At 37.3% G+C, this 17,530-nt stretch overlaps 1 protein-coding gene across 3 annotated transcripts in view; it reads right to left on the reverse strand.

Moving 5' to 3' along the window:
* The window catches only part of MAGI2 (membrane associated guanylate kinase, WW and PDZ domain containing 2), a gene marked incomplete at its 3' end in the record, with an annotated part of 1,335,869 nt that overhangs the window by 944,145 nt on the left and 374,194 nt on the right, over positions 1-17,530 (reverse strand). For all 3 annotated transcript variants that reach the window (XM_082846749.1, XM_082846748.1, XM_082846750.1), the window contains exon 2: positions 12,274-12,390. In XM_082846749.1, coding sequence (XP_082702875.1) covers positions 12,274-12,390 — 117 coding nt within the window. The remainder of the gene's footprint in view (positions 1-12,273; positions 12,391-17,530) is intronic.

Below are 17,530 nucleotides of genomic sequence, written 5' to 3' on the forward strand. Positions count from 1 at the left end.
TTTTACTGATGTCTTATAAAGAACCAAAAAAAAAAGAGAGTTAAATCAAGCAATAAAGTACTAGCCAACTATTGGACATGTAGAATTTCACCACTTGAGGAGGGTTATCTTCATAACTCAGGCAGTAAAATTGTCCCTTTTTACTTGATAACCATTATTTCTTTTATATATATATATATATATATATATATATATAAAGATTTACATATAAATCTTAATTTTGTTTAAACTAAGACTAAACTTTTTAATCCCCATCTGATGTACACTGGAGTGGTTTTGCCTGCAGCATTAAGAGACCCTATAATCCAGGTGCCCCAAATAAAATATTCATCTTTTGATCCATGGCAGAATAATTAGGAGAGGCTATGGCAGCTTGCTGGATAAGTATTTACTTTTAATTTACTTCTGATTTGCAGAACAGTTAATCACTGTACATAGCAAGGTCATCTCTGTTAATTAGACTGCATACATATGTGAAGATATCCCCATACAAGATTTCCAGGTAATGCTTCCCCATGCAACTCAATTAGTCTTTAGTGATGGCAGTTAACACTTTACCCAGTTATTGCACCACTTGAGGAAGGTTATCTTCGTAACTCAGTCAGTAAAACTGTCCCTTTTCACTTGGTTAGCATTATTTCTTTTATACATATATTTGTTTATATATTATTATATATATTATTTCTTTTATACATATATGTTTATAAATTCTGTGATGCACATCAGAGGACATTTACAAAGACTAATGAAGAGGTAGATATTTTAAGAAACCAACCTGAAGCAACACTATTTAGCACTTAAAAGACTTTTTTAATTTTCAAATTACTTTCACATGAATACTAATTATTAATCCTAACATTACCATGAAAAGGGTAAATAAAATTATGATTCATATTCTGGATATAATAAAAATGAGGTAAAAAGACTAAGTCCTTTTCATTTTTTCTATCTCTCACTCTACCTATTTACCATATATCTATTTAAAAATCAGTTCCTCTTTAAATAAACACATGAACAACCAAACAACAGAACCCTCTGAACTCAAGATTTCATCTATTTGAAAGATCACCTATGGGAGACTGGTTCACTTTTTCTCCATGAAACCCATCATTCTGTTTGTTCTACCTCTTGCCCATTCCAACCAATTATTCCTTTTAAATTAGTACCCCAGAGCTTAACAAAGCCATAGTTTACAGTGCCTTTGTTTATGAACACACCAAGGCCACTAGAGTTAAAGTGATTTAGTTAAAGCTGTAGAATCAGCAACAGAGTCCAGATGCATGCAAATCTCTATACTGTCTTCTACCATAAAACTGGCTGCCACATATCAAGGCGGGATTTTTACTATTTTTTACTTCCTCTAATTTTTCCTCTTGCTCCCCCAGTTAATACCTCACTATGCCATTTTCTACTTCTGTGATACAAAGAAAATCAAGAACATACTGACCTATGAGTAGCTAGGAGTTAGGGAAGGGAGAGATGTTCTATAGCAGGGTCAGTCCTTCCAGGCTGAGCATTATGGACAAGCACGTGCCAGAGCAAGGAATAAAGAAGCAGCCCTGAAGTCTGGAGCATTTACTATTAAACTGAAAGAACACTCTCAAAGTGGAAACTTGGAGGGTATTAATTTTCATAAGGAAGGTCCACACACCTTGTGTGGAGGATGAATAACGTGGCACTTCTTCTAAGTCAAGGAATTGAAATGTTATTTTATAACATTTATAACATTTATGTTATGTTATTTTATAACATGGCTTCATAACTTTAGGCAATGGAAAGTAAGAATCATAAGAATGAATTGGAAAAAAGTATAGACATAGGTGTGCTAATGAATACAACTTTAATTGCTAAAATCTTTCAGGCAAAAACTGATTTCAGGGAAGAGCATCCACTTATAATGACTATTATGTCAATTTAACAACATTAATACAGCCAAAATATGACAACTTAATGCTGATTATGTTCTGAACATGTTGATAACTATGCTTTCCAGTCTCTGCATGGAGCCTAATTGAAAAATGATTATCTTATTTTCAAGGTTTATCATTAACTAGAGAAAAAAGGACAGTGTGGTATTTTTCTTTTATCCCTAATGAACCAATATTCCAAGTCACAAATTTATCCAAGTGATTGAAGTGATCCAGTTCAAGGTGCAAACTAAATAAAAATTCCACAGAACACTACAGAACCTTTATTTCCCATTAATCTCTCTTTTCGCATTAATCATGTCTGAAAGTCTTTTCTACTGCAGAAAATAGAATAGCAATATGAATTTTATTAAAAATAGTTCTATTTCTTCATTATTTTTAATAAAAGAAACCACCAGCCTGCCAGGTTGAAGCACTGATGAACAATGCAATAATAGCATATGCTTTATACAGACTCCTTTTACTTTGACATATGTACACATAGCAAAGGAAAAAGCAAGGTTTATAATTGCTTATCTCACTTATTTTCAAGAACTGAGCAAGGGGTTAACATGTTTTGTCCTAGTATTCACTTTCATATGAAGGATACTTTGGTTTGTGCCAGAATTCTAATCTGTGCTGTGATATAACAAATGAACTTCCAAATCTTAATGTAATGTTCAACATTGCAAGTTTTAAATCTGGCTTGTTTAATGTGGTCCAGGACAGTCTCCATTCTTGTGATGGGTACACCAACTAAAATAGATGGCCATTAAGTTCACTGCAGCAGGAGAAGAGAGATGCAGGAAGAGACCAGCTCATGGCTTCCTCAGTCATATTGTCTCGAACTATTCATATGGCCCCTACACAACTACAAAGAAGGCTGCAAAACACAGAAACACATGATACTCACTGACCTTTATTTAGACCTCTTCCACAATTGAGATTTGATTATTTCCAAGAAATTGAACCCAAACCAAGCAAAATGTTGGTTTGAGTCCAGGTAGTTTTAATTTCAGGGGGACTAGGCTTTATTCATTAGCACAAAACCAGTAATATGTCTGCTAAATCTATAAAAGACTAGGAAAAAGCAACTCTCACAAGACGGAAAGTTCATTTTGAACAGAAGTAGAAAATATCTGGAAATCTGCTTACTCTCTCTTAATCTTGCAATTAAACCCATTAATTAAAGTCCTGTGTTATTTTGCATTCTCCAATGCTTAACTGATCTTCTGTAAGCTTGGCTAGAAGGGTTGGAAGAGGGTCAATAGACTTGGACAAAATTTTACAGCTTGTTGATATTTCACGTGGTTGTTGCTGAAAGTATTATTATTTTTAATTCATTTTTTTATACAGCAGGTTCTTATCAGTTATCTATTTTATACATACTTCTGTATATATGTCAATCCCAATCTCCCAATTCATTCCACCACCATCAACCCCCAGCCCCCGCTTTACCCCTTTGGTGTCCATATGTTTGTTCTCTACATCTGAGTCCTATTTCTGCCTTGCAAACTGTTTATCTGTGCCATTTTTGCAGATTCCACATATATGCGTTAATATATGGTATTCGTTTTCCTCTCTCTGACTTACTTCACTGGTAGTCTCTAGGTCCATCCATGTCTCTACAAATGACCCAACTGCATTCCTTTTTATGGCTGAGTAATATTCCAATGTATATATGTACCACATCTTCTTTATCCATTCGTCTGTCCATGGGAATTTAGGTTGCTTCCATGACCTGGCTATTGTAAACAGTGCTGCCATGAACATTGGGGTGCATGTTTCTTTTGGAATTATGGTTTTCTCTGGGTATATGCTCAGTAGTGGGATTGCTGGGTTGTATGGTAGTTCTATTTTTAATTTTTTAAAGAACTTCCATACTGTTCTCCATAGTGGTTATATCAATTTACATTCCCACCAACAGGCAAGAGGGTTCCCTTTTCTCCACACATTCTCCAGCATTTGTTGTTTGTAGATTTTCTGATGATGCCCATTCTAACCGGTGTGAGGTGATACCTCATTGTAGTTTTGATTTGCATTTCTCTGATAATTAATGATGTTGAGAAGCTTTTCACGTGCTTCTTGGCCATCGGTATGTCTTCTTTGGAGAAATGTTTATTTAGATCTGCTGCCCATTTTTTAATTGGACTGTTTCTTTTTTTAATATTGAGCTGCATGAGCTGTTCATCCATTTTGGAGATTAATCCTTTGATTAATCCGTTGATTCGTTTGCAAATATTTTCTCGAATTCTGAAGGTTGTCTTTTCATCTAGTTTATAGTTTCCTTTGCTGTGAAAAAGCTTTTAAGTTTCATTAGGTCTCATTTTTTTTGTTTATGTTTTCATTTCCATTACTCTAGGAGGTGGGTCAAAAAAGATCTTGCTGTGATTTATGTCAAAGAGTGTTCTTCCTATGTTTTCCTCAAAGAATTTTATAGTGTCCGGTCTTACATTTAGGTCTTTAATCCATTTTGAGTTTATTTTTGTGTACCGTGTTAGAGAGTGTTCTAATTTCATTCTTTTACACGTAGCGGCCAGTTTTCCCAGCACCACTTATTGAAGAGGCTGCCTTTTCTCCATTATACATCCTTGCCCCCTCTGTCATAGATTAGTTGACCACAGGTGCATGGGTTTGTCTCTGGGCTTTCTATCCTGTTCTATTGATCTATATTTCTGTTTTTGTGCCAGTACCATATTGTCTTGATTACTGTACCTTTGTAGTATAGTCTGAAGTCAGGGAATCTGCTTCCTCTATCTCTGTTTTTTCCCCTCAAGATTGCTTTGGCTATTCGGGGTCTTTTGTGTCTCCATACAAATTTTAAGATTTTTTGTTCTACTGTTGAAAAAAGTGCCATTGGTAATGTGATAGGGATTGTATTGAATCTGTAGATTGCTTTGGGTAGTATAGTCATTTTCCCAATATTGATTCTTCCAATCCAAGAACATGGTATATCTCTCCATCTGTTTGTGGCATCTTTGATTTCTTTCATCAGTGTCTTATAGAGTCTTACCTTTTAATTACTCTGTGTGAGAAACCCTACTGACTTGCCTATATTTTTAAATAGTGCTGTAAAGATCACAGTGTGCACTGATTTAACCTCCCTTTAGCTAGATCTATTTGGGTGTTTCCCAAGGCCGTTCACTTGTATAAGTGACACATTACAGTTCAACATTAGAAGACACTATATTTCATGTTAAACATCTTATAAAGATTATAATCACATTTTCACGACAACACACCTAATGCTTCAGAAGACTTTATGTCACGTCTCAACTCATTACACATTCCAAAGGAGGAAAGCGATTTTAAAAGCTTTGTATTTCTCATTATGTTTATTTTCCCATCCACTTACTAGGACTGGATCATATTTCAGAGTTTCATGAATAGTGAAGGCAGATTTCAAGGAACATCAGAGTTATGATGCATCCTTAACTTGACATTCATAGAAAAATCTGAAATTCCATGCATGGCTTGTTTTATCCAGAACTGCACTTAATTTAAACCCAGCTCTTTATTTATCCCTGAAGTGTCTGCTGTATTTGATATATCTTCAGTTTCCATAAGCTGTTTACACCTGCTCAATTTTGAGGGCATTACATAACCAGAATATTTTAAGCCAATTTGATGACCTGATTTGAATTATGATAAAATAAAGAACAGGAAGCCAGCGGAATTTGAAAATGATGGCATTTTAGATCAGAAAGAACCATTGGAATTCACTTTATTCCCTTACCTCTCTCTCCCTAGTCCCAAAGGTAAAGCCTATGCCAAGGTTCTAGAGTGAGTTAGTGGCATAGCCAGTCCAGAACCAATGGTTTTCAATTCTTAGATGAATGCTCTTTCCATAGTGCCATGTTGCCAAATAGGTAAAACAAAGGGTTATTTCTACTTATTATGCTCTAACAAGGCTAAACTGCAATGTGCAAATAACTGACTAGTACACTAAACATAAGGATATCAGTAACCACAATTAGTGTTCCTTTTTTCATTGTTCTTTTGGTCGGGTGTATTTGGATTGAGTGCTCTACTACAAATCTACAGCCTTAAAGTCCTGTAATAATGCTAGTGTCCACTGCCTATAGTTTTCCTTCAGCTACTACAATTATCCAACAGCCTATGTACTCATCAGCTGACTTTGGAAACTTGGGTAGGTCTGAACCTGCTAGAGTCCTAATTCTTTCTATTCAAAAAGTGAAGAGGCATACAATGAGGTGTGTTGACCGAATTATATCCAACTAGGCTACAACCTTTAAGTCTGCAGGGAGCAGATTCTGGGCTCCCTGGAAGGTGAGCCATTTTCCATTTAAAGTGATGACTGGCTCTTCTAAAGGTGGAAAAATGGCTTCACACACCCATCTCCAATTCTTCCTTGGGCAGCTCCTGGAACCGATGAAGCCCAGGAGTGTGGTCCACAAACCCAGATTTCCTATGCAGAGCCTTCCTCTTATGAAGAGGAAAGAGAGATACAAACCAAAAGGGAAAAAAAACCAAGAAGAAAGATAGGGTCACAACCAAAAAAAAAAGCTGATCAAGTCAGGGCAAAGGGAATTTTATGTAGTTTAGAAGATCAGTAATATTGTTCACTGTTGGTGTTTATTGCTTTTCTTTTGTGCCAGATATGTTCTTTTATTCTAAAGCTAGCGCCCTGTGGTGTCAAATGGATAAATCAATACCATTCCTTCTAATGTTCCTTGACTTTCCATTTTAAGAAACATTTTGAAGCCATTTCTCTCCTATAATGTATTCTGTCAACCAAACCAATGAATGTTACTATATGACTAGGAAAGATGCATTTGTTTTGTTCAATAAAAAAAAGAAAAAATCTACGGTATTTTCACATATATGACATGAAACTAGATCTTACTATTCTCAGGGATAAGAGGGAGAGGGCAAACCTAATACAGCTTTCTATAAACCAACAACACATTTCTAATAAATATACCAGGTGGGCATACATATGAATGACTAGAACTTTTTGTAATATTTGATAGTGCTCAGAAGCTTTTGAATTTTTCCTTTTGGCCTAGCTTCCCAGGGGGCAGTTTATAAATCTCTCAAGAAATTTAGTTTCATTTGTCTATAGATTTCCTTCTCCTTTGGCTCACACTGTTAATAACCATATTTATTCTCTAATAACCCTTATTCTCAACACTTAGCACAAAACATAATTAGGTTTTTTTTTTAAAATCCAAATTATTTTCAAAGAACAAAAATCTGGAACTTGATTCTGAAATAACTGTGAAAGAACAAAATTCATATTCTAAAAGCAACTTCAAAAAAGAGCCTCTAAATTGATGATTCTTGTTTGAAGCAATAAGGTTAAACGTGAAACAGATGTGTAATATACAGCTGCTGCAATATATTGTTATTTATTTTTATTTATTTATTTTTTTGCAGTACGCGGTCCTCTCGCTGTTGTGGCCTCTCCCGTTGCGGAGCACAGGCTCCAGACGCGCAGGCTCAGCAGCCATGGGTCACGGGCCCAGCCGCTCCGCGGCATGTGCGATCTTCCCGGACCGGGTCACGAACCCGTGTCCCCTGCATCGGCAGGCAGACTCTCAGCCACTGCGCCACCAGGGAAGCCCAATATATTGTTTTAAAATACAGTTGGATCTTATATCTCTAGTCCTATGCCTGCATGTCTACCTACAGTTCAACCTACCATTCCAGCACAGAGGCCTATATTGCTTAAAGATATTCTGGGTACTTAATCATGTTCTTGATCACCTTCAACTCAGAGAATTTCATTTCATTGTTAGAAGATGATTTTAGTTTTTTGGTATTCCACAGATTGATTCCACTCTCACTTCTTACCATATGCTTAAAACCTTCATGATGAAAATTATGAGTAATTAGATTCATTCATGCCCACCAAAACTATTGCCTTGTTGAATAATAAGCATATTTTGGCAAGCTTTAAAAGTACTGATTTTTGCTTAAGTATTAAAATTTTTTTTCCCCATGAAGTATACTAGAAAGCTCTGCCCTAATTCCAGACTTTATAATAGATATGTGGTCACCAGCTTCTCTCCAATAGTTATCTCTGACCATAGTCTTACATGGGATTATATAATTAGGGCAAAGGGATGTTGACTCTGCACGGCTGTAACTTTCAGTGGGTTGGTAACTGCTCTTTTTAAAAGAAAACAGTCCCTATAACATTTTAAGTCTGCTTCTATTTGCTTTTCCATGAAAGATAATCTAGTATAACAGAGAATTTAAAAAACTACATTAGAAGCCTTACAATTTTATTCTTGAGAATGCTTCTTTTTAACATGGTTTAGTTATACTAACTTAAAGTGCTTAAATATGTAGAAACATCATTGTGAGTTACACCTCAATCAGCTCTTCCATAAAAGTAATTTCTTTCATATCTTAAATCTATGTTTTTCATTTTATTTGCTTTTTATAGCAGAATTTAGGCCTTTAGTTTTATTGATTTTTGTCTTTTACTTGGCATATACACACTGGTATTTCTTTTGGCTTCAAATAAATTTAAAATATTTCCCAATAAAACAACTGAAAATATAGAATCAGTTCCTAAGGATCTTTTCTATATAATTCAGTTTGAAAGAATGATGAACTGATCTCATGAGGGCCTCTTGTGTGTGTGTGTGTGTGTGTGTGTGTGTATACACACTCATGCTCACTATATGCCCAACAGTCCTGTCTCTGTGACCAAGTCCTGCCTTCCATGCTTAGAGACACAACTTAAAAAAATATGTTTTTGAAGAATTATGTTCTGAGATAAGGTTCTGGGAAGACAAAATGCAAAGGCTAAGTGTAGGCACCTTTTGTTTATGGGGCAGGGAACACATTGATGGGATTTTACATTATATGCAGTTAAGGCCCAGTAGAGATTTGGACTGACCACCTCCCTCCTGTGCTTAGCTCAGAAATCAGCCAGCAGTCAGGCCCAGATTTCCTTCAGAGGGAGTTAGAGCAGCTAAGTTGTTCACAATAAGATTTGGATGAGTACTGTGTGTGTCTGAGGGGAGGGAGTCTCTGCAGCCCTCGTCCCAGAACTCCCCCTTACACACTAGGCACTAAGGAAATCCAGCTGCTTTCTTTTTAGTAGTAGTTGGTGGTGGTGGAATAATGTGGTGGCAGTAAGCAGAATTACTCCGTTGGGTCTCGTCTTACTAAACAAGTTAAACCACCCAAACATAGTTACAAGTTAACAACAATTTTGTTTCCATGACCTATTCCTGTTAGTAAATTAAACAAGAGGTATACATATTAATGAATGCATATATAAAGGCAGAGACAAGCTCTTCAATAATACATTTTCCTATTATGGTATTGGGTACTGAAAACCAATGAGAATTATTTGACCCAAAGAATATGTAACAAATGTCACTCCATACTCAAAGCCAATAGATATACTGGATACACATGTAAATTTCTAAACAATAGCAGGATTTTTCACATTACTGACATATCTTTGCTGCACACTCTTTGAAAATGTCTGAACATTTCATTAAAACATATACTGAGTGAAGTTGCCAGATTGTCCAGGTCCAGTTCGTCAGTAAAAAAGTGATTATAGATAATATAAATTAGAATCACATCTATCTTAGATGTTTTTTTTCACTTTTATGCCAAGTTAAGAGCATTGTTAGTGAATGGTATTATTGGAATAGGCTATTAGGAGTGCTGGCTACAAATTCAAAGAATAATTGTTTGATCATAATATTCATATTCAATAAGTTTCTAATCATCTCCTTTATAGGAGCTATTCAAGGATTTCTAATTGAATTTATGACATTGTAGCAAATTCACATCACGAACCTCTTTATGTTTACTCATATAAGCCTAGTTATTTTACTTTTATATGTATTTTTCCATCATAGTATTTCTTTGGAACTCTGAAGAGAGAGGACTTATTTAAGAAGTTAATTAACTAAAGCAAAATTTACTCCTATTATCTTCATATTTAATTAAGACTTCTTATTTACGTCATCACCTTAGCAAGGACTACAGATATTCTTTTTTTTTTATTATTACAGATATTCTTGAATGTCAGCCTCTTATCTATTTCCCTCAGCTTTTAAATGTAATAAAGTACCTGGATTCTTTATTCAGTATTTCAGATCTCCTTTCTTTCATGTCACAGAAGATAAATTCACACAGCTGCACTGACAACATCACAGTTTTGAACATGCGTCCACCCATTTCCTTATAAATAGTTCAGTCACTTACTTTAATCCATCTTCCTCTGCCCATCACTCTAATGTCAAACTTACAAGCTTAAGAATGCACTTTTGCAACTTCTAGTTGTTGTTTTTTTTTTCAACGTATTTATTGGAGTATAATTGCTTTACAGTGGTGTGTTAGTTTCTGCTGTATAATGAAGTGAATCAGCTATATGCATACGTATATCCCCACATCACCTCCTTCTTGCATCTCCCTCCCACTCTCCTTATCCCACCCCTCTAGGTGGTCACAAAGCACGGAGCTGATCTCCCTGTGCTACGTAGCTGCTTCGAACTAGCTATCTATTTTACATTTGGTAACGTATATATGTCAATGCTACTCTCTTACTTCGTCCCAGCTTACCCTTCCCCCTCCCCATGTCCTCAAGTCCATTCTCTACATCTGTGTCTTTATTCCTGTCCTGCCCCTAGGTTCATCAGACCCATTTTTATTTTTAGATTCCATATATATGTGTTAGCATACGGTATTTGCTTTTCTCTTTCTGACTTACTTCACTCTGTATGACAGACTCTAGGTCCATCCACTTCACTACAAATAAATCAATTTCGTTTCTTTTTATGGATGAGTAATATTCCATTGTATATATGTGCCACATCTTCTTTATCCATTCATCTGTCGATGGACACTTAGGTTGCTTCCATATCCTAGCTATTGTAAATACAGCTGCAATGAACATTGTGGTACATGACTCTTTTTGAATTATGGTTTTCTCAGGGTATATGCCCAGTAGTGGGATTGCTGGGTCATATGGTAGTTCTATTTGTAGTTTTTTAAGGAACCCCCATACTGTTCAGAGTCCAAAAGTCTACTCACTTAACTAACACACACTCACAGAGGTAGCATTTGGACTGACAAGATGTCAATCAATAAGCATTCTCATCTAGGAATGTCTGATAGTGGTGCCCTGGAATTTTTGTTTTGATGAACATTCAGTGCTAACAGTGGGAAGGGCCACCCCTCCTAAGATGTGTGTAGGTGAAAAGGGTTGGATGCTGAATTATCCATTTCACCTCTTTGTGTGTTTTCAGTATTTTGTTATAGTCATCCTTAATCCATACCTTTCACATAGTTCTGGCAGTTCAATCCCAGAAACTATATACATATATATATAAATATATATTTATACATATATACGCACATATACATACATATATATACACATACCTATATATATGTATGTATGTGTGTGTGTATATATATATATATATATATATATATATACATGGTTTATTTGTTTCACTTATCTCAGCCAAGATTTTCTTTCTTTAATATCAACCTTCCACTGCCCACATCTTTGAGTTTATTAAAGTTTAGAACAAAACTAAAACAAAAGGAACACACACAACACTCACAGATCAGAGTTTCCAGATAGATATTGGAAAGTTTCTGGAGGTCATGGAATCTACCTTGAAGGAAATTGATTTTGATATCTATCTAGGATCTAGGACCTGGCTTGAAACGTCCTTGAATTGTCCTAAAGTAAACAGAAGATTCTCAAAAGAGCTGAAGCAGGTACTAAAAAGTTGATTTGTGAATTTTATCATTTTACCAATTCCTCTCTTTTGAAGTAGCACCTGCTCATAATCAGGGATTGTTGTGAATTTCTATAGGCTGTATATTAAGAAATATGTGCCCAACACTCAACGTTATCACTTTCTCAGAGTTACAGAACATTTAACTTTACTTTCCAATGCATAATTTCCTTTCCACTTGTAAGACTCCCCTGCTGCAAACCAGTGATGAGATTGGGAGTTACTGTGTAGATTCCATCTATGAAATAGCTGTTTCAGCTAATGAATTGAATTTGCATTCTCTTGTCTCCCTGTGTGGAGTTCTACCCCAATTATGATTCATTCTGAAATCACCAACATCCTGGACTAGAACTAATATTTCTCCATACTAACTTGAGAAGTTAGGCTTTATAGCTTGAAAATCATGTCTCTTCTGGCTATGACATCATCATAAACCACACAACTGCAGTTACAAGCTTTTGCATTTAAAACTTCCATATCTCAAATAAATTGTCTATTCCAAAAGTCCACCATTTAAAAAATCAGTGCAATTGGACTTTTCTTTTAAATTAAACAATGAATATACAGTGAACATTTATCTGTTACCATAGGAAAAAAAATTGCCTGTTACTCACATGGCACTGTGCGGAGGTAGAGGTTGTCACGAATGATTTGCTGAAGTTCGTGGTCCACAGAACCCTTCTGAAATCGTAAGTTGAGGTAGTGACGAAGATCCTTATCAACAATTCCTCCTAGAATAATACAGTTTCTTAATAAAGGATGTTGGAAAATATTTTAACTATGTAATTTGATCTGTCATAAACATACTCATGAAGCCATTTAAAACATGCATTATTTCACATTGCTCTTTTGACCTTCTGAAACATTTGCTGCCCATAATAATAAAAGATAACATTCACTAAGATAACAATTATCCACTCAGTCAGTGCTCAGTGTTTTACATGCACTCTTTGTTTTTCATTTAGAATGAAGTCTTTATTACGGCAAAGGACACATGGTACTCTTGAACTGAAATCATACTAAAATGCCATAGTGTATCTCATTGCATGGCTAAAAAGACTTTTTTTTTTTTACTTCCCACTCTCCCTTTCTCCCAGTCTTTCTGCCTTTGAATTTGACCACTCTAGGTATCTTAGACAAGTGGAATCGTATAATATTTTCCATTTGTGACAGGCTTATTTCACTTAGTATGTCTTCAAGGTTTGAAAAGGTTTTTCAGTTATTTAAAGTTACTCTGGATTTAGATAAGTAGGGTGATAAAGAAGTTAAAAGAAAAAGAATTACACCAATATAAATGCTTTACTACCTTTATAAAATGAATCAAAATAATGTATCTGCCATATAAAATATGTGCAGATGTTTTTAACTACAGACAATGTTTGAAAGACTTTAGGTATTTTTAAATTTTATTATTATTATTATAGAAATAATAATAACATAATTTTGAGTACATTTTTCATTATAATCTAATGAAAAACAAACTGGGCTACAGGTAAGAAAATCAATACTGTGAATTTATCAAAGATTATTTTCATATTTAATGATAATTATGTTAAATTATAAAGATTTATCTAAGGCCCTTCATATTCTTATACTTGGAAGAATGAATTATAAATCAAAATACTTATAAAAATATAAACAAGAATTTCTAAAACCCTGATCTTTTCAAACATATTAGGGTAATTGAGCCAAGACAAAGAATTACAGATAGAGGAAATAGGATGTCTGTAATAGTTACAAAAATCATATTTTCTTCAAATCCTTTTGAATCTCAAAATTATAATTCATTATCAATCTATTTGAACCACCATGACCACATAAAATAGCCTTATGGACGCAGCCCACGGGTCCTCCCACGGGGATCCGGCCTGAGGAGCAGTGGCGGGAGCTTCGAGACTAGGGCGGCGCGAAAGGTAGGAGGTGTGGAGAATTTTGGGTTTCGAAAAAGGTTTTGCTGACTGATTCCAACAAAAGTGAGGCATGGCTTCCGGAAAGATGGCGGAAGTGTAAGACGCGGAGATCACCTTCGTCCCCACAGATACACCAGAAATACATCTACACGTGGAACAACTCCTACAGAACACCTACTGAACGCTGGCAGAAGACCTCAGACCTCCCAAAAGGCAAGAAACTCCCCCCACGTACCTGAGTAAGGCAAAAGAAAAAAGAATAAACAGAGACAAAAGGATAGGGACGGGACCTGCACCAGTGGGAGGGAGCTGCGAAGGAGGAAAGGTTTCTACACACTAGGAAGCCCCTTCGCGGGCGGAGACTGCGGGTGGCGGAGGGGGAAAGCTTCGGGGCTGCGGAGGAGAGCACAGCCGCAGGGGTATGGAGGGCAAAGCGGAGGGATTCCTGCACAGAGGATCGGTACTGACCGGCACTCACCAGCCCGAAAGGCTTGTCTGCTCACCCGCCGGGGCGGGCGGGGCTGGGAGTTGAGGCTCGGGCTTCGGTCGGAGCGCCAGGAGAGGACGGGTGTTGGCGGCGTGAACACAGCCTGCAGGGGGTTAGTGAACCACGGCTAGCCGGGAGGGAGTCCGGGGAAAAGTCTGGACCTGCCAAAGAGGCAAGAAACTTTTTCTTCCCTCTTTATTTCCTGGTGCACGAGGAGAGGGGATTAAGAGAGACGCTTAAAGGAGCTCCAGAGACGGGCGCGAGCCACGGCTAAAAGCGCGGACCCCAGAGACGGGCATGAGATGCTAAGGCTGCTGCTGCCACCACCGAGAAGCCTGTGTGCGAGCACAGGTCACTTTCCACACTGCCCTTCCGGGGAGCCTGTGCAGCCCGCCACTGCCAGGGTCCCAGGATCCAGGGACAACTCCCCCGGGAGAACGCACGGCGTGCCTCAGGGTGGTGCAACACCGGCCTCTGCCACCGCAGGCCTGCCCCACACTCCGTATCCCTCCCTCCCCCCGCCTGAGTGAGCCAGAGCCCCCGAATCAGCGGTTCCTTTAACCCCGTCTTGTCTGAGCGAAGAACAGATGCCCTCCGGTGACCTACACGCAGAGGTGGGGTCAAATCCAAAGCTGAGCTCCGGGAGCTGTGCGAACAAAGAAGAGAAAGGAAAATCTTTCCCAGCAGTCTCAGGAGCAGCGGATTAAATCTCCACAATCAACTTGATGTACCCTGCACCTGTGGAATACCTGAATAGACAATGAATCACCCCAAATTGAGGAGGTGGACTTTGAGAGCAAGATTTATGATTTTTCCCCTTTTCCTCTTTTTGTGAGTGTGTATGTGTGTGTATGCTTCTGTGTGAGATTTTGTCTGTATAGCTTTGTTTCCACCATTTGTCCTAGGGTTCTATCCGTCCGTTTTTTTTTGTTTTGGCTTGGTTTTTAAATTTTTTTTCTTAATTTTTTAATTTTAATAACTTTATTATATTTTATCTTACTTTATTTTATTTTACCTTATATTATTTCTTTCTTTTATCCTTCCTTCCCTCCTTCCTTCCTTCCTTTATCCCTCCCTCCCTCCCTCCCTCCTTTCTTTCTTTCTTTCTCTCTCTCTCCCTCCCTCCCTCCCTCTCTCTCTCTCTCTTTCTTTCTTTCTTCTTCTACTAATTCTTTCTTTCTACTTTTTCTCCCTTGTATTCTGAGCCGTGTGGATGAAAGGCTCTTGCTGTAGCCAGGAGTCTGTGCTGTGCCTCTGAGGTGGGAGAGCCAACTTCATGACACTGGTCCACAAGAGACCTCCCGGCTCCACATAATATCAAACGGCGAAAATCTCCCAGAGATCTCCATCTCAACACCAGCACCCAGCTTCACTCAACGACCAGCAAGCTACAGTGCTGGACATCCTATGCCAAACAACTACCAAGACAGGAACACAACCCCACCCATTAGCAGAGAGGCTGCCTAAAATCACAATAAGTCCACAGACACCCCAAAGCACACCACCAGACGTGGACCTGCCCACCAGAAAGACAAGATCCAGCCTCACCACCAGAACACACACACCAGTCCCCTCCACCAGGAAGCCTACACAACCAACTGAACCAACCTTAGCCACTGGTGACAGACACCAAAAACAATGGGAACTACGAACCTGCAGCCTGCAAAAAGGAGACGCCAAACACAGTAAGATAAGCAAAATGAGAAGACTTCACAGCAAATGAGAAAAACACACAGCAGATGAAGGAGCAAGATAAAAACCCACCAGACCTAACAAATGAAGAGGAAACAGGCAGTCTACCTGAAAAAGAATTCACAAAAATGATAGTAAAGATGATCCAAAATCTTGGAAATAGAATAGACAAAATGAAAGAAACATTTAAGAAGGACCTAGAAGAGCTAAAGATGAAACAAGCAATGATGAACAACACAATAAATGAAATAAAAAATACTCTAGATGGGATCAATAGCAGAATAACTGAGGCAGAAGAACGGATAAGTGACCTGGAAGATAAAAGAGTGGAAATAACTGCTGCAGAGCAGAATAAAGAGAAAAGAATGAAAAGACCTGAGGACAGTCTCAGAGACCTCTGGGACAACATTAAACGCACCAACATTCGAATTATACGGGTTCCAGAAGAAGAAGAGAAAAAGAAAGGGACTGAGAAAATATTTGAAGAGATTATAGTTGAAAATTTCATTAATGTGGGAAAGGAAATAGTTAATCAAATCCAGAAAGCACAGAGAGTCCCACACAAAATAAATCCAAGGAGAAATACGCCAAGACACATATTAATCAAAATGTCAAAAATTAAATACAAAGAAAACATATTAAAAGCAGCAAGGGAAAAACAACAAATAACACACAAGGGAACCCCATAAGGTTAACAGCTAATCTTTCAGCAGAAACTCTGCAAGCCAGAAGGGACTGGCAGGTCATATTTAAAGTGATGAAGGAGAAAAACCTGCAACCAAGATTACTCTACCCAGCAAGGATCTCATTCCAATTTGATGGAGAAATTAAAATCTTTACAGACAAGCAAAAGCTGAGAGAGTTCAGCACCACCAAACCAGATTTATAACAACTGCTAAAGGAACTTCTCTAGGCAAGAAACACAAGAAAAGGAAAAGACCTACAATAATGAAACCAAAACAATTAAGAAAATGGGAACAGGAACATACATATCAATAATTACCTTAAACGTAAATGGATTAAATGGTCCAACCAAAAGACACAGATTGGCGGAATGGATACAAAAACAAGACCCATATATTTGCTGTCTACAAGAGACCCACTTCAGACCTAGAGACACACACAGACTGAAAGTAAGGGGATGGAAAAAGATATTTCATGCAAATGGAAACCAAAAGAAAGCTGGAGTAGCAATTCTCATATCAGACAAAATAGACTTTAAAATAAAGACTATTACAAGAGACAAAGAAGGACACTGCATAATGATCAAGGGATCGATCCAAGAAGAAGATATAACAATTGTAAATATTTATGCACCCAACATAGGAGCACCTCAATACATAAGGCAAATACTAACAGCCATAAAAGGGGAAATCGACAGTAACACATTCATAGTAGGGGATTTTAACACCCCACTTTCACCAATGGACAGATCAGCCAAAATGAAAATAAATAAGGAAACACAAGCTTTAAATGATACATTAAACAAGACGGACGTAATTGATATTTATAGGACATTCCATCCAAAAACAACAGAATACACATTTTTCTCAAGTGCTCATGGAACATTCTCCAGGATAGATCATATCTTGGGTCACAAATCAAGCCTTGGTAAATTTAAGAAAATTGAAACTGTATCAAGTATCTTTTCCGACCACAACGCTGTGAGACTAGATATCAATTACAGGAAAAGATCTGTAAAAAATACAAACACATGGAGGCTAAACAATACACTACTTAATAACGAAGTGATCACTGAAGAAATCAAAGAGGAAATTAAAA

This window comes from Leucopleurus acutus, assembly GCF_964270905.1.
Source record: "Leucopleurus acutus genome assembly, chromosome: 9".
Lineage (NCBI taxonomy): Eukaryota > Metazoa > Chordata > Mammalia > Artiodactyla > Delphinidae > Leucopleurus > Leucopleurus acutus.